The sequence below is a fragment of the Mustela nivalis genome (assembly GCF_964662115.1).
Source record: "Mustela nivalis genome assembly, chromosome: 3".
Taxonomy (NCBI): Eukaryota; Metazoa; Chordata; class Mammalia; order Carnivora; family Mustelidae; genus Mustela; species Mustela nivalis.
This window is the reverse complement of record NC_139022.1, coordinates 30,446,892-30,474,687: the sequence shown is the minus strand read 5'-3', so window position 1 is coordinate 30,474,687 and position 27,796 is coordinate 30,446,892. Positions and strand designations below refer to the sequence as shown.

Below are 27,796 nucleotides of genomic sequence, written 5' to 3'. Positions count from 1 at the left end.
CAGCAGTCTCTTACTGGAATAACAATAGAAGTGAGTTGGAGAAGTTGGGTTATTAGAGCCCTTAGAAGTGTGCCTGGAATGAGAAGCTTTAGCATAAAAGTGTGTGAAGTGAGTCTCACCATGTGGTGGTCCATGTCCCAGGACTCTAGCGACCTGACAGTCAGGTAGTAGAAGACAGTCCCATCTGAAAGCCAAGAAAATAGCTGAATGATCACCCTACACACAGACACAACTGAAGATGAGATTCGAGAAAAACGACTGTCTTAATCTGGTTACTCAGCAGTATCTTGCTTCTAAGCAAGCAATCCATTGTTCCTAAGCGAAAATGCATTGCTTTTTCAGGCTGGAAAAAGGGTCAGCAGAAGAAGCTTCCAGCTCTACTCCAGTAAAGTGTTGCCTGGGACCAACGCTGCTTCACACTTGCTTCTCCAGCTTAGGCAGCCTGCCCACTCATACTATATGCATTTTGCTTCTCTCCCTCTCCCCGTTTTCCTGCAATAGATAGGCTATAAATTAATACAGAAAGGGTTGGCGGGAGCCAAGCCTCCACCATCTTAACCATGGCTGTTTGAGGGGAGAGAGTCCCTTAAGATCTCAAAATATGAGAAGATCAGGGGTTGGCAGGGCAAAGCCCTGGAGAGGAGCAGAAGTTCCTCTGGTCTTGGATGTAAACCTTAGGGTCAGCATTCCAGGGAATCCAACAACTATGAATTTCTTTTCCTGTTTATAATTTCCCCACCTATAAAAAGGGAAATGACCCAACTCACAAGGTTGCCTTAAAGATTCGTGAAAAAGCATTTTGTATTTTGAAAATCTCTATATGAACATCATTGTTAAATTGACTAGTGAACGGTCTTGTTTTTTAAAGTTAAAAGAAGGAGATAAAAATAACAGCAGAGATTAATGAAACAAAATGACACAACAGAAAAGATCAAAAATCAAGGTTGGTATTTTGGAAAGAGATTAAAATTGGCAAACCTCTGGTGTAATAAAGAAAGAACAAAAATCACAAATAATCACAACAGATTCCATAGATTATTTAGAAGTACGCTTTTAAAATGTACAAGGACTTCCTAGTTATATTTTATTATCGCATTGTGGTCAGAAAATACACCCCCCGTGATTGCTACCCTTTGATATCTGTTGGGATCTGCTTATGGTCCAGCCCGTGTTCGATCTCGTGAAGTTTCCATGGGCGCTGGGGAAGAATGTGTGTTCTGCTGATGCTGGGTACACTCTTCTAGATGACACATTAGATCACCTTTGTAATGCATTGTTCAGATCCTCTCTGCTCTCAATGGTTTAGCTGCTTTTTCTGTCAATGAACGAGGTAATTGTGGAGTTCCCCATTTCCACTTAAATGATCTGTGCAGTTTGCTTTGTATATTGGTGGCTGTGTTTTTAGATGCATGTAAATATAGAATTATTATATCCTCCTGGTGAATTGAAATTATAAGAAGAAAGCCTCTTCTCTGTTGTGATGCCTTTTGCTTAAAGTCTATTTCTTTCTGATATTAATAACATCAGCTTCTTTTTAATTACTGTTACATGGCATATTCTTTTCATTCTCTCACTAGATTTAAAAGCCCAAAGAATAGGGCACCTGGGTGACTCAGACAAAAGCGTCTGCCTTTGGCTTGGGTCATGATCCCGGGGTCCCTGCTCGGCAGGAAGCCTGCTTCTCCCTCTCTCACTCCCCCCATTGTATTACCTCTCTAGCTGTGTTTCTCTCTGTCAAATAAATTTTAAAAAGTAAATAAGTAAGTAAAATAAAAGCCCAAAGATGTGCTTAGATGTGTTTCTTGGAGATGTGTCTTTTGGAAATAGCATGTGGTAACTTCTTTTAACAGGAACATTAGGCTTTCCATGTATAATTTCCACTATGTTTGGGCTTATATATTTTTCACTGCTTTCCTGGTATAAGTTATGTTTGGGCTCTCTCTTTTTTTTTCCAAGATTTTATTCATTTATTTGAGAGAGAGAGAAACAGAGACAGAGCAGAGAGAGAAGGGCAGAAAGAGGGAGAAGCAGGCTTCTTGCCAAGCAGGGAGCCCGACACAGGGCTCCATCCCAGGACCCTGGGATCATGACCTGAGCTGAAGGCAGACGCTTAACTGACTAAGCCACCCAGGCATCCCTGTTGTTTCTTTTCTTGGCTCCTTTCAGATTGGGTTAGAATTCTTCCGTTAGGATTCTATTATTCTACTTTTCTCTCTGCTGGTTTGGAAGTTATATTGCTTTCTCTCCTCCTTTACTGGCCAAGGACTTAAAAGATCCATTCTTGATTTACCAAAGCCTGATGTAAACTGGCAGTTTTATCTTTGTACTAGACCATTGAAGGATCTTAGAACACTTCAACTTCACTTGCCTGTTATCTTACATGCCGTCGTTTTTGTGAACTTTAATTATGTGCATATAAAGCTATACGGGTATGCATGGAAATACAGTATTATTGTTGTCTATACCAAATATTTATTGAGATTTATTTTCCTCTTTACTACTTACTTCTCTGTCTCCTCAATTTTCCACACGGGGCCATTTTCCTTCCTTTTGTCTGAAAAACATCCTATAGGGACAGTCTGTCCTGTTAGAGGTAACACCTTCCAATTTTTGTTTGCCTAAAAATAGCTTTATTCCACCTCATTCTTAAAAGATATTTTTACCCAGGAATAGAATTCTAGGTTGAGTGTCTTTTGTCCCAGTGGAAGCATCAAGCCACCAATTCCTGACTTCCATACTGGTTGGTGAGCAGTTCATCTTCCTGTTTAATGCCTTCTTTTAAGTTTTTTTTTTTTTTCTCTGTGTCTTTGGTTTATTCCATTTTTACCAAGATACATTTGGGTGTGGATTTTTTTTTAAATTTATATAGTAATGCTGCTTAGATCCTTTGGGCTTTTAAATTTGTGGATTTGTATGTTCAGTTTTGGTAAATTCTCAGCTGTTTGGGTGCCCTCATTCTCTTTCTCTTTTCTTCTGTGACTCCAGCAAAGGCATATTAGACCTTATCACCATAACTCCTATGGTTAAGTAGTAACCTTACCCTTTCATTTTCATCCCTTTGTCCCCCCTCCCTGCCCAGGCAGGGATGTAACTTATATTTCAGTTCACTAAGTCTCTCATTGGCCGTGTAATCTGCCATTAAGTCGATATTCTGTTTTTCAGCTGGAGACTTTCCATTTGTTTCCTTTTTTATAGTATTCCAAACATGTCTTTTTTTTTTTTTTTTTCTCAAACATTATTTTAAACGCTGTATCTGATGACATCTGGCAGGGGCTTCCCCTACTGCTGGTCTCTTTGTGTGTCACATGTTCCCTGCATTAGATTCCCTCTGCCCAAATACTTAGAGTGGTTTCTGTTTTCCTGCTTGGAATCTGACTGATACACTGCTATCTGCCAAACTCTCAACCCTGGGCCTTACAACTTTCTACAATTTTTTTTCACTACCTTCAGCTCCTCTTTATGTTTTGTTAACTTTTAGCAAAAGGAAACTTAAATTAAGAAGCTACAGAATTTGTGGTCTAAAGCCAGGGGTCTAAACTGAACACAAATGGGAAAAAAGAATCCCTTCCCAAAGACTCCTACTCTTAGTAAATAATTTTGGAGGAACATTTTTGGGGGAGACACTGCCATCCCCCCAATTTTGTTTCAGTTGGCCTGTCATCCCCCTGTTCCACAAAACAATATCTGGGATACATATGTTAGTTATTCACTAATAGTTAAGTCATCCTGAAGCTGTCTCAATTACGTATTTAAAATTTTTTAGACAGAAGTCACTTCTTCCAAAAAAATTTTTTTTTCTTAGAGCCTGTCCTCTAAAGATACATTTAAAACAAAACAAAACACTTCAGTAAACACAAACCTCAGAGCTCCCAGGTCCCAGCTTCTTTATCAGGTGGTTTATTTTTTTCCCTCTCAAAAAATAAAGATAAAAATATGTTACAACAGAAAGACTATAAAAGCAGTACTCTGACTAGCATTTCTTCCTGTGATCTTATTTCCCTCCTCCACTTTTAGCCACTTTAATGGGAAGAGTTACATCATTTCCCAGTTCTGCTCCCACTTCTCCCCTCCCCAATCTAGAATCTTGGTGGTTACCTAGTTTATTTTGTCTGGGCATATGCTGACTAGTGGGGCCTTGAGGAGAAAACTCAGGGCCTTTCTCCCCAGCCCTTTAGCCCTCTCTGAGGTTGACTGACCCTCTCATGGCCTGTGGGGAGATCTGTCATTGGGCACACCAACCCTTGACAGAGACCAATCTGAAGACTAACAGTGCCTCAGTGCCTGATCAGTCAGGGGGAAGGGACACAGATAAACACCATTCTAGATGGATATCAGAAAAACACCGTCCTAGAACTTCTGCACAGAACACAGTCTTGAGGACTAAATGAGGCCCCCATCTGAGGATCCCCACTCACCTCTTTAGCCAGTCCCAAAGTGCAGTATTTCAAGTGGGCTGTATACTGGTGTAAAGGTACCACATACACCCATTGTGGGGTTAGAATAAGCTCCTTGTTTAGTTAACCAGCTTCAAAATCTTATCAGAAGCAAGATGGCATCTGGGCAGGATTCAGGACCTCACAGGGATGTTGACCTCAGTGCCCAGGGTCCCTGAGCAGCTAGGTTCTGACCAAAGATCTGACCAGATCTGGAGCATTTTTTTTCTTGTCTGGACACAACCATTTTAAACTCAATCTGTCTTTGGAATCCAAACCAAAAAGCTGTGCATTTATACTTTCAAGAATCTGTACAGACAAGAGGCTCTCGCTGGTGGAACTGGACCCAGCAGGACCAGGGAGCACATGAAGGGAAGTGAACTTGAAATAGCACTTGCACTGTTGCTTCCAAACATTCACTTCCAATTTTTCACAGAAAGGAAACTTCCCATACATGCATTAATGTGGTGGTTCTCCTTTCTGCGAAAGGACATAGACATCTTTTGCATTGTCTCTAAAGGCTTCCTAGTTACTTACTGTATAGTTACACCATAACTTACCCAGTCCCTAGTGCTAAATATTTGGGTTGTTTCCAGTTTTTTTGTTTGCTTGTTTGTTTGGGGTTTTTTTTTTTTTTTTTTGGCTAGTATAAGCAGTCTTGCAGTAAAATATATTTTCTCACCCTTACAGAAATTTATCTGAAGGATACATTTTTTCTTTTTTTAGAATCATAAAAATTAATCTCTTTTTTTAGTTTAAATTTTAAAAAAATCTGAATATAGTTGACACACAATGTTACATTAGTTTGAGGATTACAACATAATGATTTGACAAGTTTATACCTTATGATATGCTTACTGCAAGTATCACCACAAAACACTTACAATATCATTGGCTATGTTTGAAGGTTACATTTCTAGAGACAGAGTTTTGAGTCAAAATTTGCCTTAAATTTTTGATAACATCCTCTTGCTGTCCAAAAATATTGCAAAACTTATACTTCCAACAGTACTTGGTAGAACACTTTCACCCACACTAGGTACTTTCGACATTTTTCATCTTTGACAGGCTGATATTTTAAAAATTATATCTACTGTTTGTTTTTTTTTCGTATCTTGAAAACTGTCTCAAAGAAAAATGGAAAGTACAATGTAAGACTTCTTCTCTTCCTGAACTATTTGAAAACTAAGTGGCTGACAAGGCACTCCATCACCTTTGAAGACTTTTAGTGTATATTTCGTACAAGCAAGGATTTTCTACAACACCACCACAAAATCATCAAAATCAGAAAATTAACATTGACTAAGTATGACCATCCAGTATCCTGACCCTGTCTGTCCAAGTTTCTTTAATTGTCCCAGTAATGTCCTTTGGAAAAAAAAAAATTCAGTTCAGAATAATGCAGTGCTGAGTTTCTGCATCTTTTTGGTCTCCTTCAATGTGGAATAGTGCTCCCACCCTAGAACAGTGCTTTTCAAGCTTGCACAAGTGTCAGAATCATGTGGTGGACTTGGTAAAATTACTGGGTCCCAGAGCTCCTGATTTAGGGTATGGCTAAGAATTTGCAGAAAATTCTCAGGTGACACAGATTCTGTTGGTCCAGGGACCTCTCCACACTACAGTCCACCAGCCTGACTGGTCCCAGATTGCTCCTGAGACAGTCAGTAGGCTATTGCACAAGGTAGACGATCAAGACATAGTCTTATCTTCTTAGCATTTAAAATAATGCTTCATACTAGCAATAGGTAGTGTTTGGAAAAAGGAAATACTAAATGGGGTTGTATTAGTTTCCCAGTGCCACAATTCGGTGGCTTAAAACAATATAAATTTATTATATTAGCGTTCTGGAGACCAGAAGTCCAAAATAGGTGTCTTTGGCCCAAGATCAAGATGTCAGCGGAAGTTGCATTCTTCCTTGAAGCTGTAGAGGAGAATCCATTCCTCATCTTTTCCAACTTCTGTAGGCTCTCTGCCTCCTGCTCATACCCTTCCATCTTCAAAAGGCCCCTTCCAGCTTCAAAGACAATGGCCAGACAAATCTTTCTCATGCTGCATCAGTTCTGACTCCCTCTTTCACTTAGAAGAACCCTCATGACTACACTGGGCCCCTGGGATAATCCAGAGTAACACCCTCATTTCAAGATCCTAAACACCCTCAAGGTCTCTTTTGCCACATGAGGCAATACACTCACCAATTCTGGGGATTAGCACACCTTTGGGGTGCATTACTCTGCCTACCATAGTGAAGACCGCTGGCTGTCTACTAAACTCTGTTCTTCCCTCTTAGGGGCACAGAGCTAGACTACGTTTTCCGGTCTTCCTTGCAAATGGGTAAGGTCTCTCAAAAGGAATGTGAGCGGAAGTGTGTGTGCTTTCCAGGCCTGCGAGAACCTTTTTTGCATGTTCCTCCTGTTCTTTCTCCTTTCTCGGGCAGGACCTTAGATGATGGGGAGCCTAGGTTATCGCTGACCTGAACACCCATCCTAGACTATTAAGTGAGTAAAAAATTTAAAATTCTATAGCACGGAGATGACACTGTAGAGCCTTGCATTTTGGGTCTGCTTGTTGTAGTAGTCAATCCTTCAATAGTGAGTCAATCCTAACTATTCCATCAACAAATGGAATGTTTCTTCATAGGCCCTTGACTCCTAATGCCCATATTTCGTAAGACCCAAACCTTCTACTTCCCTAAGAAGACTGAGGTCCTCTGAAATAGGCAACCACAGTTTTTCACCTCCTCCCTTCAAACATTTATTGAACAGGCACAGGGCAGGTGCACTAGGAATGCCTGTGATGCCTGCTTCTTTTGTCTCACTGGGCCTACTTTCCTTTCTCTTTCTCCAACTCTGCTGCCCTCACCACCTTCTTCTGCTTTCTCCTCTCCACTGGTACTTTAACTTCTCCTTTCCAACCTGCTGGCCTTGACCCCAGTGCTGAGTCAGCCTTGCCTTCACTCTGCTGTGCCAACAAACTACTTCTCTATTCCTCTGCCTCTTTCCACTCTTAGACTTCAGGAGCTGGGGCCTCACTTTGGTAGAAGTCCAGAGATGGGAGGGAGCAGAGATTGACCTGGTCTGGGGGCTCAGAGAAAGACATAATGAAGAGGCAGCGTTCTTGCTGATGGGTGATGGCTGAGGAGGCATTAGCCAAGCAAATGAAAAAAAAGTTACAGGCAGACATGCTACTAAAAAGAGGCTGCACCCGCAAGTACACATGGCAACTGGAGTGGGTCAAGGACGCATGTAAAAGAGAGAAGGAAAGTCCTCTGGGGACAGGGCTGGGGTTCGAGGTGGGGTATGAAGAAGAGCTGGGGAGTAAGGTATACATGGCAGGGGGCTTGAGCTCCAAAGACAGCTTGGATTGTCGCCTCTACAAAGCTCTGGGGCCTGCCAGCCCCCACCCCACCGCCCAGCACACTCTGCAGACAGAGCTCAAACCCACAATCCAGCCAAAGCTGTAAGGCACCTCCAGAAGTGTGACCTGGGGTCCTGTGCCCCGCTTAGGCACCCAGGTTTTGACTAAAGGCCCATTCTAATTTGTAAAAATGGGAGGATGACCAAGAAGATGGGTGATGGCCCCGAGGTGCCTCTTCTCCCAGCTTGTGTCTGGAGGTGCTTAGGAGCTGTCAGGGATGTGTGGGGCTGCGAGCAGAGACGCCCTGGTTCTGACTCAGTCTCCCTATGCTAAGGGCTGTGCTGTTCTGGGGTCAGCCCACAAAGATCCCAGATGTGGAAGTGGGCTAGGCCGTGAGCCCAGGAGAAGAACTCTTGGCACATCATCACTTTGTCCAAACCCTGCATGAAAAGACTGGAACAAACACTTGCATAGTTTCTAACAGGTCAAGGCCATGTCCCTGGGATGTCTACTCTGGCCCCCAGAAGTTCCTGCATGGGAAAGCTTTGAGCTGCCAGAAGAATTTAGTGTACTCCAGCCAACATGCGAGGACAAGGTCCCAGTCTCCCAGTCTCTGTAGGAGGGTAGGAGCCTAGCTTCCATAAGCACCAGTTAGCAAATCCAGATAGCCCAAGCCTGCATGGGTATCTTTCCATTTGCCCAATTCTGCTCGCCACCCCTGGTGACTACATTCCGAGAAAGTTGGGATTTTTCAATGTTGGGATTCTTAGCTTCTCCTTTACTGGGAACCATTTGGTATGAGTGTGGGAGAGGGATCGGGTGGCAAAACAAATGAGCTTCATGTGTGAGGACGTATGGCTGGCTCTGGGTGGATTCTCACCCCCTTACCTTGGGTTCTGCTCATCAGACCGGCTCTGAGAGGTAATTCAGCCTCTCATTGACTTGATCCTCTTTTTCCTCCTCGGCACACTAATCCCTAAAATGGTCTTCAAACGTGTTTACGTGTAGAAACGCCATTTTTTTTCCTGATACAAATTTAGATAATGTTCCCAAACAGATAAAAGTAGATCCTCTTTTGTAGAGTGGGGAATTGAGGGCTTGCCCGTGGGGTCTAACAGACTCTCCAGGGGGAACTGAATCACCTCCAAAGAACCAGTTGTGGCAGGAACTACTGGTTCCTCCAAGGCACCCAGTCTCACTTTCTTCCACTGAGCAATCAGACCCCACCCAGCAGAGTGTTGGCAGGGCACCCGTTTATCTTCCCTCAGGCTTCTGGGCAATGGGATGTGAGCAGAAGTAAAAGATCCGCTCTCAGTGATTCCCTGAAAAGAAAGCTCTTAGCACTCTGCTTCCTCTGCCTTCTTCCACCTGGCTGGGGAAGGGGACAGCTGGAGTGGCATCTTGAACCCACAGGTAGATATCACGTATTGACAATGTGAAGCCCAAGATGTCACCCTCATTGCCCAGTGACCTCGTAGAGCAGAGCAACCATTGCTCTGACCCCCCGACCCCACTATACTATCACCTGAAAGAGAAACAGAGGCCCATTTCAAAGCCCATGTGTCTGGGTCTTTTGGGAAAGTGGCTCACTCAGCCAGTTGTGTAACCAGAGGATCAAGGCTCCTCAAAGGAGGAGTTGGGTAAAGTTCTACATGCTTCATGTATGGAAGACCATTTCGCTTATTAGGTTCCCCACGTGGCTTTGGCCCAGGTTTAAACCTTCCTCAACTCCACCCCAATAAAGAAGTCTTCAGGTTTGTTGAATGAGAAGATCAGAGTCAGTTCATCCAGTCAGTCAGCCCATAGATGCTAATTTCCGAACTGGTGTAAGAACGCAAAGGAAATTAGTAGAAAAGCTGATTTCTTTCTTTTTTTTTTTTTTAAGATTTTATTTATTTATTTGACAGACAGAGATCACAAGTAGGAAGAGGCAGGCAGAGGCAGGCAGAGGGAAGCAGACTCCCTGCTGAGCAGAAAGCCCGACAGACATGGGGCTCAATCCCAAGACCTTGGGATCATGACCCCAGCTGAAGGCAGAAGCTTTAACCCACTGAGTCACCCAGGCATCCTGAAAAGCTGATTTCTATTTCCTTTTCTTCTTGCATCATTTCCTACCAGCTCTCGCCTTTTGAATTTATTTATAAGGCAATTCTTCCTCACTTCTCTTTCCCCTTTGGATTTTCTCTGGAATGCCTACGTAAGTTGTTCAAACATGTGACATTATATGGGTCTTTAGTGATGGCTCATGGAAAAGTAGGACACAGCTGAGTTACGGTCACTTGAATACCAGGGGATAGTGACACCGCAGGAGAGCAGGGAGCTTCCTGCTGAGACTCGGCTAAACCTCAGAGGGAAAATGGAAAAAGGTCAAGAGTCACCTACAAGTAAGAAGCAGCTGTGAAAAGAATCCTAAAATGTTTAGTGGACTTTCTTTTCAAGTTGAAATCTTAATGATTGCCATCCTTTAGGCGTCAGTCATAGGTCTAGGTGTCTCACAGACACAACATCTTATTGTTACAGAATTACTCAAGGTAAACATTCTTATTCACATTTTACAAATGATACTGGAGTGGACACCTGGGTGGCTCAGCCAGTTAAGCCTCTGCCTTTGGCTCAGGTCATGATCCCAGGGTCCTGGGATGGAGTCCTGCATTTTCTCTCTCTCTCTCTCTGATTTAAAAATAAATATTTTAAAAAATGAGACTGGAGTTCAGAGTAAGATTAGGGATTTGGACCCAGCCATGACCCTTTGTCCCCTTTCCTCCACTTTAGACAAGAAACATAAAGTATTAAGAGCTGGTCTTAGAGGATGTGCAGAAATTCGTGTGTCACTTTCACTACCCACGGTGCCCAGGTATGCAGTCAAACATCCTTCTGGATGTTTCTGTGAGGGTGTTTCTGGATGAGAGATTAACATTTAAATTGGTGGACTAAAGCAGATTGCCCTCCATAATGGGGGTGGTCCTCCTCCAATTAATTGAAGGCATGCGTACACCAGACAGACGGACGTCCTCTGAGCCAAGAGGAATTCTTTCAGCTTTGGGCTACAGACTTCAGCCACAGCATCAGAGCTAGTCCTTGGGTCTCCTGCCTGCAGATTTTGGAGGAAACAGTGTTCTTGGAGATGAATGCCAGTACATCACAAATTGAAAGCCCCAGAGAGAAAGTGAAGTGGGTTCGAGGCTCTAGGCTGTACTGAACGGCTGTCTGCCATCTTCAGCGGTTTCTCTGTGAACGGCACAGGGGGTCGTGAGCTGTATAAGGAGGCTGAGTGTCCTTTCCCAGTCTGTAATCGCACATGCGTGAAGGAGTGCCTCTTCCTGGGCTCGTAGGAGGATGGCTTTTCCCAGTCTCCTTTGCAAGTAGGGGTGATGTTGTGACTGGGTTCTGGTCAAGGAAGGGTGGGTGGTATGATGTAAACTACTTCCTGGTGTGGCCCCCCAAAATTTCTGTAATCCTCCAGCTCTCTTTTCCCCCATTCCCATGACCTGGTAACTTCATGCTCAAAATGAGTTGACAAGAAGAAGGAACAGGGCCACTTTGTATGAGCAAGAAATAACCCTTTAAGCACATTAACTCAACTGAGATTTGGGGTTTACTGGTTCCTTCTTCTTAGGCTAGTCTGGGTTGACAAAGGCAGTAGTCTCTGTTGGTTAGAGGAAGTTAGGCTGTGGGAACATGAAGAGTCAATGACACAATGTTTGTAAAACCAACAGATCTGTTTACACAGCCTTCTCCCTGTGATTATTTTCACAGGTGTCTCCCTGTAGGGGATGTTATATGGACACCCTATTTAAGGAACAAAGAACTTTAAATCTCTCTCGCTTCCCAGTCCAAAGTGAGCATTCCTGCCTGGCAGCTCTGTCCTGAGTTCCTTTTATGTAATGGCTCTGCAGAATTCAGGACGCTGCTGTCATCTGGATGGTTGGAGCTGGGCTGTTGCCAGGCAGAAGTTGTCATCTGGGACTTTTTCCACTTATTTTTCTTTTCTTCCTTTCTTTTTTTTTTTGTTTTTTGTTTTTAGAGAGTAACAGTGAGTGTGCTTGGGTGGGGAGTGGTGAGGGGGAGAGAGAGAATCTCCAGCAAACTTCACGCCTAGTGCGGAGCCTACTGTGGGGCTTGATCTCATCTCCCTGGGATCATGACTTAAGCTGAAATTAAGAGTCGGATGCTGAACCAAAGGGGCCACCCAGGCACCCCAACTTTTTGATTTTTTGAATCTTCCGATTCCCATGGTTAAGGAAAGACCGAGGTAGAGGCCACAGTTTGAATATACCCCTAGCCACAGTTTGAATATACCCCTTAGTCATGTAACTGAAACCTAAAACTGTCGGGATTTTTTGATAATGCTGATTCTGACCATAATCAAAATTAAGCTTTCGGGGCGCCTGGGTGGCTCAGTGGGTTAAAGTGGGTTAAAGCCTCTGTCTTTGGCTCAGGTCATGATCTCAGGGTCCTGGGATCAAGCCCTGCAATGGGCTCTCTGCTCAGCGGGAAGCCTGCTTCCTTCTCTTTCTTTGTCTGCCTCTCTGCCTACTTGTGATCTCTGTCTTTCAAATAAATAAATAAAATATTTAAAATAAATCTTAAAAAAGAAGAAAGTCATAAAAAAAATTAAGCTTTCTTCATGTCAGCATAATCTATAGTGTACATACACTTAAACTTCTGTTGCTTTTCTACTCTAGAAGGACTATCAGTTCCTAGTAATCAATCGCAATTTCCTCATGCTCTATCAGTTGCTGGAGCCAACTATAACCACTTTCGGTTGAAGTCTTCCTGTTCACAAGTAGCTTGTTTTCTGGATCAATAAAATATTCATATCAAGTAAGTCTCTCCGGATTTTCTCTTGACACCATTTGAGACTGTAAGCGCAAAGAGACCAGAGTCCAAATGTTTTTGCTTCTAACTTCTTATCTTGTGATCCTTAGAGTCACAAGCAGTTGCAAGAACACAGAGATCCTTTTACCTAGTGTCTCCGGAGCAATGACTTCTTGCAAAACTAGTATCACTACTAGGATGTCGATATTGGTACAATACCAAGATCTTGTACGGAGGTCCTCAGTTTTACTTGTATTCGTGTGTGTGTGTGTGTGTGTGTGTGTGATTTAGTTCTGTGCAGTTTTATCACGTGTGTGGGTTTGTGTGACCACCTCCATGGCCAAGATGCAGACAGACCAACCTTCCTCCCAGACCTAGAGCAATGGCTGCCGCAAAGAAGACACTCAGTAAATCCTCGTCGAGTGAATGAATGAGCGCTGTGCTAGCTAGCTAGGGTTCTCAGAAGCGAGAAAGGGGATGCAAAAATCCACCAATGTAAACAGTCCACAGTCCAGAGGTAGGACTGGTGGGGACAGCTGTGCCATCTGCCTCTGTGCCCGGGGATGGCTGCAGCCCACCATGTCCTTGGCCGATGGGCAGGGGAAAGTCCTGGCATGCCCAGTGCCTCCAAGTGCAAGGCATAGACATTGCACACACTGCTCCCCTTGGGCTAGAACTTAGTTTCAGGCACACATCAAGCTACAAGAGAGGCTGAGACTGAAGGTGTCATGCACCTTCCCTTGTTTCTCCCCTCTCTGCCCTTGGCAAGGTTCCCCAAGGCGGGGAGTTCTTCCCTACCCCACTGATGTTCTGCTCCGGCCAGGGGAATGTGGACAGAAATGACAATGTGTCAGTTCTGAGCTGAGGCCTTAAGTGGCCTCTCGTGTTCCTCCCCACCCCACTGGCACAGCTGCCACCCTCCATGAGAAGAGCCTGCTCCAGAGAGCTAGGGGTCCAGAGCTCAAGACAAGCAGAGCCCCCCTAAATCTGTTCATGGCCTGAAGCAGAGCTGCCTCTATTTAACTGCAAGAAAAATAAACGGCTTTTTGGGGGGAAGTCACTGAGATTTGGGGTTGCTTGCTACGCAACAGAAACTTCATGCAGTGCCCCCAAGTTCAGCATTCACTGAGGAGTTCTACTGTTAAAGATGGAAAGAATGCAGGCACCTGGGTATTTCAGTCAGTTAAGCATCTGCCTTCAGCTCAGGTCATGATACCAGGGTCCTGGGTTCAAGTCCTGAATCAGGCTCCCTGCTTAGTGGGGAGTCTGCTTCTCCCTCTCCCTCTGGGTTCTCTCTGTCTCTCTCAAATAAGTAAATAAAATCTTAACACTGGTGTAGCATGAGAATTCCGTGGGTATGACAGGGGTCCTTCCTGGACAGAGCGGGACCATCCAACTTGTGGAGGGCTCCTTTAGGTATCAGAGGATGGCTGAGCCAGTGTAATGTGCATGAATATAACACGAGGGGAGCCCTTTCCTGAGACTGTATTGTGGATTGAAGCCCTGGAGATGGGCTGACCTGGGCCAAGCGGAATGGTGAGAGCAGACCAGGAACCCCTCTGTCCAGAGGCATCTTGGAAATGAAGGGCAGGTTCTGTGTGGGAGAGTGGTGATAATGGAAAACTGTTTGCCTTAACAAATAAGATGGTCCCACTAACTAAAAAAAGTTTGGGAAGAGTTTTCTCTGTGAGTTGAGAGGTGGTGCTAACAGTGGCAGCCTGAAATAAATGTGCTTCAGCATATTAAATGGTTAATCAGTGTCCATCTGTTGCCAGCATGGCTGGGGAGAAAGTGGCCACTCTGGTCTGCATCCCATACAGGTTTAGCAATATGTGGGGAGATTGCTGCTTCTGCGGGATCAAACTATACCTCTAAAGGAGCATTTCTCCACGGTGCCCTGGCTCCTCAGCACTCACAATTTGCCTGATAAATGCAGCCTTTTGAAGGAGGCAGCTCTCCGTATTACTTGCTGACTATTCTGCCAAGAACTTGTGTACAGGATTGGCATTGAATATTTTTCTACCCGGGACACACTGCTAGAAATATGCAGGAGGTGAAAAGCTTGCTTGCTTGCTTGCTTCCTTCCTTCCTTCCTTTCTTTCTTTGACAGAGATCACAAGTAGGCAGAGAAGCAGGCAGAGAGAGGGGGGGAAACAGGCTTCCTGCCCAGCAGAGAGCCCGACACGGGGCTCGATCCCAGGACCCTGGGATCATGACTCAAGCCGAAGGCAGAGGCTCAACCCACTGAGCCACCGAGGTGAAAAGCTTTTGAAAGCACAGCAGTTTAGTGGTGAACATCCCTTCGGAAGTAGATGAATTCATCCCTGTATTAGTATTAGCTGCTTATTTGAAACTGAGGAAAATAAAACATAGCTTAAAGCATTTCTTCAGTTACAAACATATCCTGGATTTTATCTAGGGTTTGTTTGTTGTTTTTGTTTTTTGGTATTTAATAACTTCCTACCTTTTGGTGTGACAATTTAAAAACACTTAAAAATGTTAAAAGACTAGAACCACAAACGCCTTCCATCTAGATTCAGTGGTTGTTAATGTTTTACCATACTTCTTTTTTTTCCTTCTCTCCCCCCTCCCAACATACCCAAATACACCAGTTTTGAAAACAAGTTATTAATCTGACCTTATAATCTCTAAATACTTCAGCACGAATCTCCTCAAAACAAGGGCAACCTCCTAAATAACCCCACTGCCACTATCACGTCTAAGCAAATTAACAATCATTCTACAATCATAACTCATATCCAAGCCATGCTTAAATTTCCCCCATTGTCTCCTAGAGATTTCTATGCAATTCCGCTATGATCTAGTCAAGGTTTAAGGATTCCATCTGGAGGTTAATCTGGAAAATTTTCTCCACCTTAACTTCTGTTCGGTTTTGACCTATGAGGCTGATTTTTCAAGAATCCAGACCAAATAACTCACAGAAAGTCACACATTCTTCATCTGGCTGATTGTATCTGGATGGTGCTCTTTAACACTTGTTTTCAAGCCTGTATTGTCCTTAAGATGGAAGTTAGATCTGGAGACTCTGAATTAGGTTTAAACTTTTTTCCCCCCCAGGAATACTGCAGAGGCATCTCAGAAGAATGTTCACGTGTCGGTTTTTCCACTAGTAGTGATGCAGAGGGTAATGCCTTAGTTGACAAAGTGACTGCGAAACTCCCATGGAGACTGAGGGAAAGTTCACATGCTAATGTTTGATGACAGGTGCAATCCTATGACTGCAAAAAAGGTGGGAGAAAAGAATTAAAGCAGCAAAAAAGGGAAAATGAATGCAACACAGTTTGTTGCCAAGCTGACCGTGGTTTCGTACACAGCCCCACTTGGTCATGTGGGGCATCTCTGGAGGTGCTCCGGGCACCGTTTCATGTGGGTGGAGCTGTTCTCTGGCAAAAAGCCCACAGTGTGTAAATGCGCCTGTACTTCCAGATTGTGTTACCAGGGCCTCTGGGCAGCCCCAGGGAAAGGCAGGATTCTGTGGGTCCCACTGTGTTTGACTTGGGTATGGGAGCTTCTATAGAGCTTTCCAGTGTAATGACAGCCTTGCCAGAGGCAGAGATACCTGTTATTGTAGGAGGAGAGGTGACAAGATGGAGCCTGGAGCTTTACAACCATCACTGGGACCTCATCAGGGCAAGTGGGTCCTGAGAGGCAGGCCGACAGACAGGACCAGACACATCCATGGGGAATGGGCAAATACTGGATTCAATACCAAAAGGAACATCTTTCTCTTTGAAACTAGTAATGCTGAGGAATGTTAGTTTGCCCCCGTAGGACTAGCCTATTGCCCAATTTTGCACTGGTTTTAGTACTCATTGTTTATTCGTGCCTGAATCACTTGTTACATCAGGAGTTGCAAGGTATGGGGGCTAGTGGTACCCACTGTTACTAGATCTAGGGTGTCATTTCTTCTAGGTTCTTCAGGAACACAACTGGGAATAATGTGTATGTATATATATACATATATATATGTGTATATACATACACATATATACTTAAATATATACATATATATATGAACTAGCAGAAGTTCATATTGTTTCTGGTTTTATTAAACAGTATTTTTCTTAAAATACTTTTTATATTTTATTTTTCCCTTGATATTGGAAATTCTTGGTTCCCAATACTATTAATGTAGGTATACTCAGAGTAGTTACCAGAATAACATTGTCTTTCATTGTTGGTTTAGTAACTAATTTTATATAGAGTGAGGTCATTTGTTTAAGGTCCAGGTTTAATGCCTTTTATGATTAACTTTTTTTTTGAGTATATAAAATACGTGGTTCAAAAATGAACATTGTATCAACATATTTAATCAAAGAAGCCCTCTCCCATTGAGCATCCTCTCCACTGTTTCATTTTCATTGGTTCCTGGTTTCTCCTTTACTATATTTCTTTTTGCAAAAATCAGCAAATACGGAGCTAGAGTTGACTCTTGAAGAACATGAGGGTTAGGGGTACCAACTTCCCATGCAGTCGAAAATCCATGTGCAACTTTTGACTCCCTTAACACTTAGTTACTAGTACCTTACTATAGTAAGTATTATATACTGTGTTCTTATAATAAAGTAAGCTGGAGGAAAGGTAATTAAGAAAATACATTTACAGTACAGTACTGTACTGTATAAGTGGACCCACACAGTTCAAACTCTGTTGTTCAAGGGTCAAATATACAGTTTAATTTCCCCTTCTTATTACACAAAATGCAGAACACTACACACTGTTCTTTGTCTAGATTTTTTTCTTTCTGTAACATATATGCAAGAAATTGTTTCATACTGTTCATAGATTTAAGTTAAATACTAAAATTCATTAACTGTTTACTACATATATATGTCAAGTGTATTAGTCAGGATAGGCCAGGCAATGTTGTAGTAACAAACCCTCAAATCTTCACAAATAAAGTTTGGTTTCTTGCTCACATAAAGTCCTGTGTGTGGTAGGACACCCTCCCATGTCTTATAGCCATGTGACTTGGAACAGATGTCCCCCGTGGTAGCCAGGCTGAATAGTCATGCCAGAGCCCAGTCACATGGCCCCAAACCAATACAAGAGAGGTTGAAAATGTGTCTCATTCTTCATGAAGAGGAAACAGAAACGGAATTTGGTGAGTCATAGAGCATTGTCTCTGCCACACCAGACTTCATATTCATTCTCTCATAGAAATCCCACCACAGCTCTACAAAGTAGGTACTTTTACTATGCCCATTTTACAGCAAAGGACATTGAGGCATCAAGCCTCCATATACCTTTCAAAATTATGGTGTTCCTGTGTGTTGGGATTAATTTCAGATCCAGGTGTATCTGGTATTGTTCACTTAAAAAAAAAACACAGCAAACCCATTTCATCCATGCATAAAAGCAAAATCTGCAGAAATGCTGGAGATCAGAGCAATTGGTGTGGGAGAGTAAATATTTAGGCTTAGGATTAATAAGATATTTCTTACAAAAAATAAGTGCAAAATAAAAATCAAATCTCTGGAACAATAAAGATGAAAACATCACAGGACACTGTGTTTCAGTAACATTGGAAGATAAAACAGCTTTATTTATAATTTCTGAATCAAGAGCTAATGTTATAGACATCTCTTAAAGTACAAAGTGAGATGGTAAACATTTTTTTCTGCCTCTTCCTCAGTAAAAGCATCATATGTTCACTGCGTGAGAGAAATAGTGACTCTTACAAAACCATTTGGGATAGTTCTGAGGAATTAAGCCACGTGAGCTCCAACGATTTTAAAGTTGAAAAACCTTCCTTTTAGAGGAGGAAATAAAAAAAAACTTTTAAAGGCCATTTGGACGGTGCATTTAGTTCCACATTATTTGTTATATTTATATGGTATGTTTAATTAGTCTATTTATTGCTAAAATTGGGTGCAACAATTCTGGATCCCAGTGTATGTTTCTAGTAAGCGACTGCAGCAAAATGAACAAAATGACAAAACTAGGAACTCCACTTTAAATGAAGCATTGGCCATCCATATAGGCAAGGGACTGCAGATTCCGTGAAAAGGGAAGGTGGTTCCAGAAAGTGATTGTTCTAAATCAAGGCAAAGCTCACCCTCCCCTATGAGTGTGAAGCAAACTCATTCTGCCTGTTGATCCAACAGTTTTCATAATGTCCTGCAAGCACCAACCTCTTGTCAGTGGTTTCCAAATATTTTCGACCCCAACTACAGTAAGAAATATTGTTAGCAGTGTATACACACAGCCACTCAAAGATGCTAAGTTTCATGAGACATAGTACAGGCAAAACAGTCTGATCCCCTCCCCTCGACCTACTCTATCCCCTCCTTTTCCCCAAATGCCGGCATCCCTGTATTCACATCCTATAAGACCAGCTGTGTGAAATCCCTAAGCTGTCACTGCTTATTGCTTTGGCTGGCCAATCAAACCAGCCTGTGTCAAATGTTTATTTTCTCTTTTTGTCCCACAGCTCCCAGAAGGAAGAGAGGCTCAGTGCATGGAGAAGGTATGGTCATCTCGGATCAATAACTAAACTCTGGAGCCTGGAAGACTCAGTGTAGAAGCTGCCACTACTTGTTTAATTCCATCTTCAAAAATGTTCAGATTCGCTTACCATGTTGGCGCATCGCTTGGATTGCCAGATTTGGCAAAGTGAAGCAAGCCAACAAAACCAAGATGCCCAGTTATGTCTGAATTGCAGATAAACAATTTTTTAGTGTATGTCTCATGCATTAACAATAATTCCTTGTTTATCTGAAGTTCAAATTTAACTGGGTGTTTTGTATTGTATCTGACAACCCAGTTGGCCACACACCCTGTTTCCTTTTACTTTGAACATCTTAAGGATAGATCTAGGCTGGACAGGATGTGGGCACTGCTCTTGGGAGGGGGGGACATTTTGGCTTAGCCTCCTTCTGCTTTCCTCTGTTTTAACTGCTGGCTACATGGCCCACAGCCCCCTTCAGGGTTCTCCCATCTGGTGGTTGCCCTCTTAGACTTGGCATTGGATAGGCAAGATGGTATAAACCCTGCTCCTGCTGTGTCCACTTGGCCTTCAGATCCTCTTGGAACCTTGGCATACAAACCTCAGGGATGCCAAAGGTGAGTCACCAGCCCTATCTAGCTGTTTCACAGAATCACAGTCTCTCCTTGCAGCAGTCTCCATAAGTGATCCTCTCCATGAGGGAGAGCCTGCAGGGTGGACAGGGAATTGCGTCCTGCTCCACGCCTCCTGGCAGGTATTCCCAGCCTCCTTCTGTTTCCAAGTCTATGTATCTCAAAGAAAAGCCTTGCCTTGCCATCAAAACACACTATCTGTCCATACAGGCCAAGCCTCTTCATCCCCTCAGAATTAGGATCTTTGGACTTGTTTTTCCTCTCATTGTCCATCCCATGCCACCCCAAGACAATCAGTCATTGTCCGAAGTGCTGGGATCTTCCCTCCCTGTGTGCTCTTTGGGTTGTTCTGGCCGTTCCCTTCCCGTTTGGTTAATGGCAAGAATAAATCTCACCTCCTGGTGCAGGCTTTGAGTCTGAGCTCTGAGCTTGGGGGCCTTTTAGGGCCTCCCTTCAGGGCTTGGATTGGGTTGTAAGGTAGTTACTGTGTTTCTTCAGGAGGCAGTGACAGCACAAGGACAGGGGCTCCACATCTGTGGAATTAGTACGTGTAGCAGAGTCTGCTGCAGGTGGATGGAGAGGAGCAGTTGAAAGGTATGAGCCATGATCCTTTCTGTCCCTTCCTTCAGACTTTTTCAGGAAACACGCCTCCCTCCTGACTGAGATCCATCAGGACTTGTTGCCTAGGCCAAAGTTTCTTCCAGGGCCTTCCCTCCCCTTGTTAACTGTCTAAATGGCTGCCACTGGGATAAGTTTGAAATTCTTTATTTAAAACAAAACAAAACAAAACAAAACCCCTCATAGATTATTAAGTTCTGCTATTTGTGCCTAATACTGTTAGGGTCACACAAGGTGAAGACACAAGTTCCTGCATTCAAGAATCATAGCACAGGTCAAGATTTGTATACATTAAAAAGCCATTTCAGGATGACCCTAAAAGTACATAATAAAATGCATTTGACATGATTTGTAAAGGTCATACAATGACAGTGTTTCATCATTTGTGGAATCAGAGGATTTGATCAATTTTCCCCAAAGTTTGCTTACTTATTCCCAAAAATTTTAAGATCGTTCAAGTTTTATAAAATAAAATAACAAGATACTGTATTCATGCTGTGCAAGGCACTGTTGCTGGCAACCCTTCCACTCTTCCTAAGAATACCATGAGGTGGCAATTACTCATTTCTCACTTGGCAGGTGGGGAAATTTAGGCACCGAGGGTAAGAATTTGTCCATGGCACAGCACTCTATGGTAGAGCTGGCATACGTACAAACCCGAGGCAACAGGCTCTCAAGTGCACAGACCCTAGAGTGCTGTCCTGTGTCTCTGCAGGCCTTCGCCCAGGCTTTCCCATACTTTTCAGGTTTCACTTCCTTACGTTTTAAACACAGAAGCAATATATTGTTCTTGGAATGCCTATGCTATTTTCCATTGCCTTACAAACTTTGTCCTCTGGGTTCAGACTTATACAATTTGCAACCCAGTTTCTACATTTTAGAAACTATGTATCTATGGGACTCTGGCTATATCTCCTTTTAGGGATTTGGTTTACTGGAATCTGTAAATTTCACTCAGATTTTAGCCCAAAGTCCTGACTCATTCACTAGGTCATGTTTCTTTCCTCATTTTCTCAAAACTGATCTAATTCAATCCTCAACATTCTGTCTCTCCCCTCAGGGAGGGAGTGGCATTTGAGTTGGTAATAAAAGACTTGCGAAGATTTTTCTGGGGAAAGAGAAGGACAAAGTAGAACTCAGGCTGGGGGAAGGGAGATGAATTCGGAGTCCCTGTCTTCCTCAGACCAAAGATCCCTGGTCTCTTCCCTGGAATGAAGTGCCTGTGCTATTCTAGGGATGGTCGAAGTCCAGAAAAAGCAATTTTTTTTCTTGGAATATTCTCCTCACTCTAGGTTGTAGCTGAGTATATCTGATCCATTTCTCTCTCTCTCTCTCTCTCTCTCACACACACACACACACACACACACACACACAACTAATTCTCTGCTGAAATTCCAACTGTTATTTGCTCACTTAAGCAAGCACGTTAATTAAATGCAGGCATGTGCGGTGCCTGGATGGCTCAGTGGGTTAAGTGTCCGACTCCTGGTTTCAGCTCAGATCATGATCTCAGGGTCATGAGATCCAGCCCCGTGTCAATGCCTGCATAAGGCTCTATGATCAGTGTGGAGGCTGCTTGAGATTCTCTCTCCCACTCCCTCTGCCCTCCTCTTCATGCATGTTCTCTCTCTCTCTCAAATAAATAAATGAATCTTAAAAGAAAATGCAAGAAGCCTGATATTTCCAGACACGACTTCAAATGGGTCTGATTCCTTAGCAGGGTCAGTCACTTGAACAGGCCAGCCCTTTAACAGGCACTAGGAATGAATCAGTGTATGACACAACACAGAGGTGATTACCACACTGCAGTGAGACATTTGGGAGGCACAGAGAAGAATTTAACTCCCAGAATCCCGTGGCTTTTTTTTTTTTTTCCTTAAACAGTTTCCAGATGATTCTTAATGAGTGTTAACTGGGGTGTTGGGTTGCCTTTAACTTAAATTCTTCCATTATTCCCAAGTAGCCTATTGTGGGGGTGGGGTGGGGGAGAATGTGGAGACACATGTGGACACCTTTATCCCAGAATAGGATGGAAAACAGTGAATCACCCACCTAGGAAAAGATCAAAGATGTTCCTTTGAAAGATTTAGGTATGTCCTTTCCTTTTTATGACTCAAAGATTGTTACTAAAAGTTATTTAAAATGTTTCCAATAATTAGAAATGGTTATTCTGGTTTAAAACCCATTTCAAAAAGATAAGGGAATTATGATAAGGTTATAGATAATTCGGGGATAAGACTGTAATCGTTTTCTCCCAAGTACTTTGAACTGCTCCAGTATGAGGAGAAGCTTTGAAGGATTTGGCTGGGATATGTGAGGACTGGTCACTGCAGCCAGGACCTTTAGAATCCAAGCACCCTTACACCAAAACCAGCTTAGGTTATAAGGAGTAGGAATATTCCCATTTGAGCTTGGTTCTGCTTGAAGCAAAGCATTCATGACCCCAAACCAGGAATTACTCGGATTATTATTTTTTTTTTTTGGCTCTCCAAACACTTCTTCAGTACTTCTGAAATGTCTTCAGTTTTTTATTTGTAAATTTCCCTATTCTTTCTTGAGAATAAGTCTCCTCTTCCATGTGACTGATAAGTCTTGAAGGCAAAAGGCACTTCTATTTTGGACTGTGCTCCTTTGACTTCTCCCTTCTCCATCTCCTCCTCTCTCCCAGCCACCCCCACCACCTGTGGAGGCTCAGTACAGGGAAACCTCAGCCTCCTGGCATCGGGAGCCAAGGTTTTTTATTCACTACATAACTGGATGACCCTCACTAATGGTGCTGGTCTATGGAAATGCTGACCCAAGCATTTCTGGGTTTAAATGCAAATTCACAGATTTAAAAACAAAGCCACCTAGGGTAGTCAGAACTTGTAATTGTTAAGAAAGGTGTTTGAAAGTAGACCAGCTTTCACTATGGCCTAATCATACTTTGAGAGCCCTGAAAAAGGAACAGACCAGGTGAGAAACAGGAGTGGTTTCCTAAGGGGACCAGGGGGAAGGTTGGCCCTCAGGCTTTCTCTGGTCTCAGATGGTCAGGGCATGAAGTGATCTCCCATGAAAATTCAATGTGACCACCACCCTGGCACTTTCCAATTGCTATCTGTAAACTTCTAAATCTCACAGATATTTACATTGCTGTGTGTAGTTTTAAAAGCGTTCCCACAGCCTTGGTTTCATTTGATCCTCATGAATACCTTGCCAGGGGTGAAGGATACATTTCCTTATCTGCACCTCGCTAAAGGAAACCAGATCTTCCACCACAGAAATCAGAGGAGCCAGGATCTGAGCTGGCAGGTAAATGTTCACCGAATTAAACAAATACAGAAATATATGAGTGTTTTAAGGTAAACAGGTCTCTGCCCCAAAGAAATTCATTGTCATCGCTTCTCGGCCTTTTGGCTAAGATCAAGTGAAGAAATTCATTGTCTGTTTGGGGAGAGATGCTCAAAATTAAAATAATTAAAATAACAATACAATATAGTACGGAAAGACCAGGTACAGTGCAGATATGATCAGTGCATCCTTCACTGTGAAATGAAATGAAGAAAGCACTAGGATTCCAAGTGTACTTAAGTAGCTTTCATCCCGTGACTGAACTGCAATCTCCAGCGTCCTCCCAACTGCTACCTAACCTTCATCTCAAGTCTCTGCTTAATATCCTGGGTTTTACTAGGATAAGGAATCCTAGTGTCTGTAAGTAAGAAGTCCAGCTTTACACTTAACTAGGGTGATGTTTGAGCTTGTCACATCCTCTTCAGTCCTGTACTGGCAGTGAAACTCCGGCCCTCCCCACCCTCTTGCTTTTTTTTTTTTTTTTTTTGCCACAAGGAACATGAAAAAGGGATTGGTGGAGATCTATCTTCAGTGTTTCCGAAAAGTCCGCCCTCACCCGCTGGATTTGCTGAAGGGAGCAGAGTTCAGAGAACGATGTGGTGACTAATGCATCAGACATTTAGGAGGAAAGACATTTAGGATGACGGTGTTTTAGGAAAGAATACTGACCAGGCCAAAGAGAAGACAAAGTCAGAACATACCCATGGTCAGGACTATCATCACCTGACACAGAAGAATAATTGTGTGATAATTATGTGTGTATGGATAGGGATAACTAATAGGAATAACAGATCATTTAAAATTGAGATTTCCAAAAATCTAGGATGGCACTTGGGTATCAATGCTCTCCAGAAAACATAGATTGTCCCCCAAACGCCTCCTTCTTCATCTGGGGACTCTGTGGCCTTTTCTTTGGAGATTATGGTCATGTCTTCTTATTTACTCCTTATATCACATGGGCAAAAACAGACACAAAAGTCTCTAGTCTACTCCTAAGCATTAATTTATTCTGAAGGCAGAGCATGGGCAGCAAGACCAGACTTCTGGCCTAAGAGCTGCTGAAACCTGCAATGTCAAATGAGCCAGAGACAGACTTAAAAGGCAAATAACAATCTGGGAAAATATTTACAACCTAAATAACAGTATTTTATTTTATAGTCTATAAAGAGTCCTAGCAAATGAGTAACATGACTGTAAAAGATAAAAGTAGGCAATTCACAGACGTGACATAAAAACAGGTTCCACTTGGGACACCTGGATGGCTCAGTCAGTTAAGCCTCTGCCTTTGGCTCAGATCATGATTCCCAGGTCCTGGGAATTGGGCTCCTTGCTTGGCAGGGGAGCCTGCTTCTCTTTGTACCTGCAGCTTCCCCTGCTTATGCTCTCTCTCCCTCTCTTTCTGAGAGATAACTAAATAAAATCTGTTGTTTTTTTTTTAAAGATTTGATTAGATTAAGATATAAGATTTTAAGATTGACTATCACTGGGTGTTTTTTTAAAATTTGATTATTTCTGGATGTTTTAATCTTTTCATTTTGCTTATTTATGGTTTACTGTCTTTCTGCAATGAATGTCCATTTCTTTTATAATAATTTTAAAAACTGGGTAATTATGTGAAAATAAAAAGATAGAAGAAAAGGTATTAATGAATTCTGAATTCACTGGAATTAAACTGTAGCTGATCATTAACAAATAAATCATAAAGTGCCAGCATTTGCCCTGAATTAACTAGATTTAGTTTTTCTGCCATCAGAGGTAATAAGGCCTAGAATTAAAAGTGACTTGAGTTACAGAAAATAAAGTTACAATTCTGGCATTACCTGTCTCTGAACTATGAAATCTGTACTTGTTATGTGTTTATATGTGTGTCTAGCAAATATTTGGGAATGTATCCACTAAATTTAAAAGTGGTCCTGTTCAGCAGGGTGGGATTAGAAGAAGATAATTTTTTCTTGATGCTACTCTGTATCATTTGACTAATTAGAACAAGCATGCAAAAAATCTAAGTATCTTTAACAAGCATTATTATGAATATTTAGAAATGTGAAGAGTATCTATGGTACGGTGAGAAAAAAAATCATAATGCAAAATATACTATATCATGTACCTACTGGTGGGAAAGGCCAGGGTGGGAATACTCTATCATGAAAGTAGTTCTTCCAGTTCATTTATTAGTTCCTTTATTCCACAAATATTTGTTGAGCACCAACTAAGGGCTAGGCACTTGGGAGACAGCAAGGAATCAAATAGCCAAATACGGCCCCCCTCATGGAATTTATATGGCAGCAGGGGCAGACGGACAATAAGCAGTAAGCATAATAAATATGTCGGTTGATAAGTGAGTGCTACGGAGAAACCGGAGCTGATGAAGACAGACTGGTACTGCTGAGTGAGGAGGAGGGTTACAGGGGTTGATCAGGGAAGGCCTCACTGAGCTGACATTTGATAAAACGTCTGAAAAGAGGTGAGGGGTGAGTCAGGCAAATATCTGGAAGAGCTTTCTAAGCGGAGGCAGCCACCAGTGCCAAGTTCCTGGGGTGGGCTCAAGGAAAACCAATGAAGGCAGTGTGGCCGAGTCAGACTAAGCAGAGGAAGAGCAGGTCATAGAGAAGCAGGGCAGCTACTAGGTGTTGGGCTCTGTAAGGAGTTTGGCTTTTCACTCCAAGTGAACTGGGAAACCAATGCCAGGATCCCTCTGGCTGTTGTATGGAGATTAGGCTTTTGGAGGAGGGGTTGTACAGCAGAGACCTGATTGGGTGACAGATGCAGGATGCTGTGGGGATGCTGAGGTGTTGTATACTAGATATAGTTTGAATGCATAGTCAACAAAATTTCCCAATTGGGTAGAGGATGTGAGAGGAGTGTATGAGGATGGGTCTTAAGATTTGGGCCTAAATAAATGAAGTGGAGTTGCTGTTAATTCACATGAGAAGGACAGCTGGATGCAGTAGGTTTGAGTTGGAGAAAGAACTTATTTGTGAACCTGTTATGTTTGAGTGTAACAGCAATGTAAGTTCTGTTTAAAGAATGTTTCTAATATGACATCTTTCCAAATAAATCATTTCAAGACTCCTGACTCAGCAATTATTACACTTCCAGTACTTAAAATATGTGTTAGTCACTGCTAGCAATCTGGAGAAATCACAGGAACAGAAGATATGCCAGAAGACTGGAGCCCAGGTTCCAGTTTTCAAAAACGGAAAAAAAACGAGGGCTGCAAATCCATCCACAGTCCTGGCCATATTCTAGAACAAGTGAACTCCAAAAATTAGTTACAGCTCCTCTTAGATTCAGCTTGGAGTCTAGCAAATCAGACCAATGTATGTACTAGAAAAACCCAGACTTTCCTTCCATGTCTTCTTTCCTTTTTTATAGAACTCTTCACTTCTGATAATTTCTGACACCAAATATGTGGGGTTTACTCCCCCCCACCTAGCAATTTTCTGTGACACCAGCTGGTTGTCCTACAATTTAACTAGTTAAATTGGACCCCACAGTCCATTTGAGACTAACCACACTTCAGACACCAATGACATGTAGCAGGTCCCCAAGTTACCCACGACTTCTGCCTGACCTGGCTACACATTGGCAGTTCCCAGGACCTCCTTCTCTTGGACTTATTTGCCACAGCAGCTCACAGAACTCAGGAAAACACTTACTTACACTCAACAATTTATTAAAGGATATTAAAAAAGGATACGGATGAACAGCCAGATGAAGAGCTACCAAGAGCTTGGAACCAATGGAACCGCCCTCAGTGACCAAACATTAGAACAGAAGATGCACCTAGTGCTCTTACCTCTTAGGAAGTTTCAAGGGTTTTAGGAACTTTGATCCAGGAATGAAATGAAGAGCAAACCTACACAATCCTTATAAATCATAACATCTCACAAGGCAGGCCAGAAGACCGAAGCCCAGGCTAGAGTTTTCAGAGAGGAGGTAAAAACAGAGGCTGCCAATCCATTCTGTCTCGGCAAGACTCTAGGACATGTCCTTAGGGGATGACACATGAACTCCAAAAATTAGTAGTAGCTCCTCTACTATTACTGATTCAAGTTGAGCGAGTCAGAACAATACATTTAGGACAAAAAGAAAGAAAGAAGGAAAAAAAAGCAACCAGGGCCATTTTGGGACTTGCAAGC

The 27,796-nt window shown here is 42.7% G+C and overlaps 1 protein-coding gene across 1 annotated transcript in view; it reads left to right on the top strand.

The window, feature by feature from the left end:
* The window catches only part of LOC309861055 (uncharacterized protein), a 68,395-nt gene extending 40,643 nt beyond the window's left edge, over positions 1-27,752 (top strand). The window contains exons 2-4 of the mRNA XM_082723498.1: positions 19,060-19,095; positions 23,524-23,615; positions 24,150-27,752. Of these exons, the coding sequence (XP_082579624.1) occupies positions 19,060-19,095; positions 23,524-23,615; positions 24,150-24,257 (236 nt within the window). The 3' untranslated portion in view covers positions 24,258-27,752. The remainder of the gene's footprint in view (positions 1-19,059; positions 19,096-23,523; positions 23,616-24,149) is intronic.
* Positions 27,753-27,796: the final 44 nt, after the last annotated feature.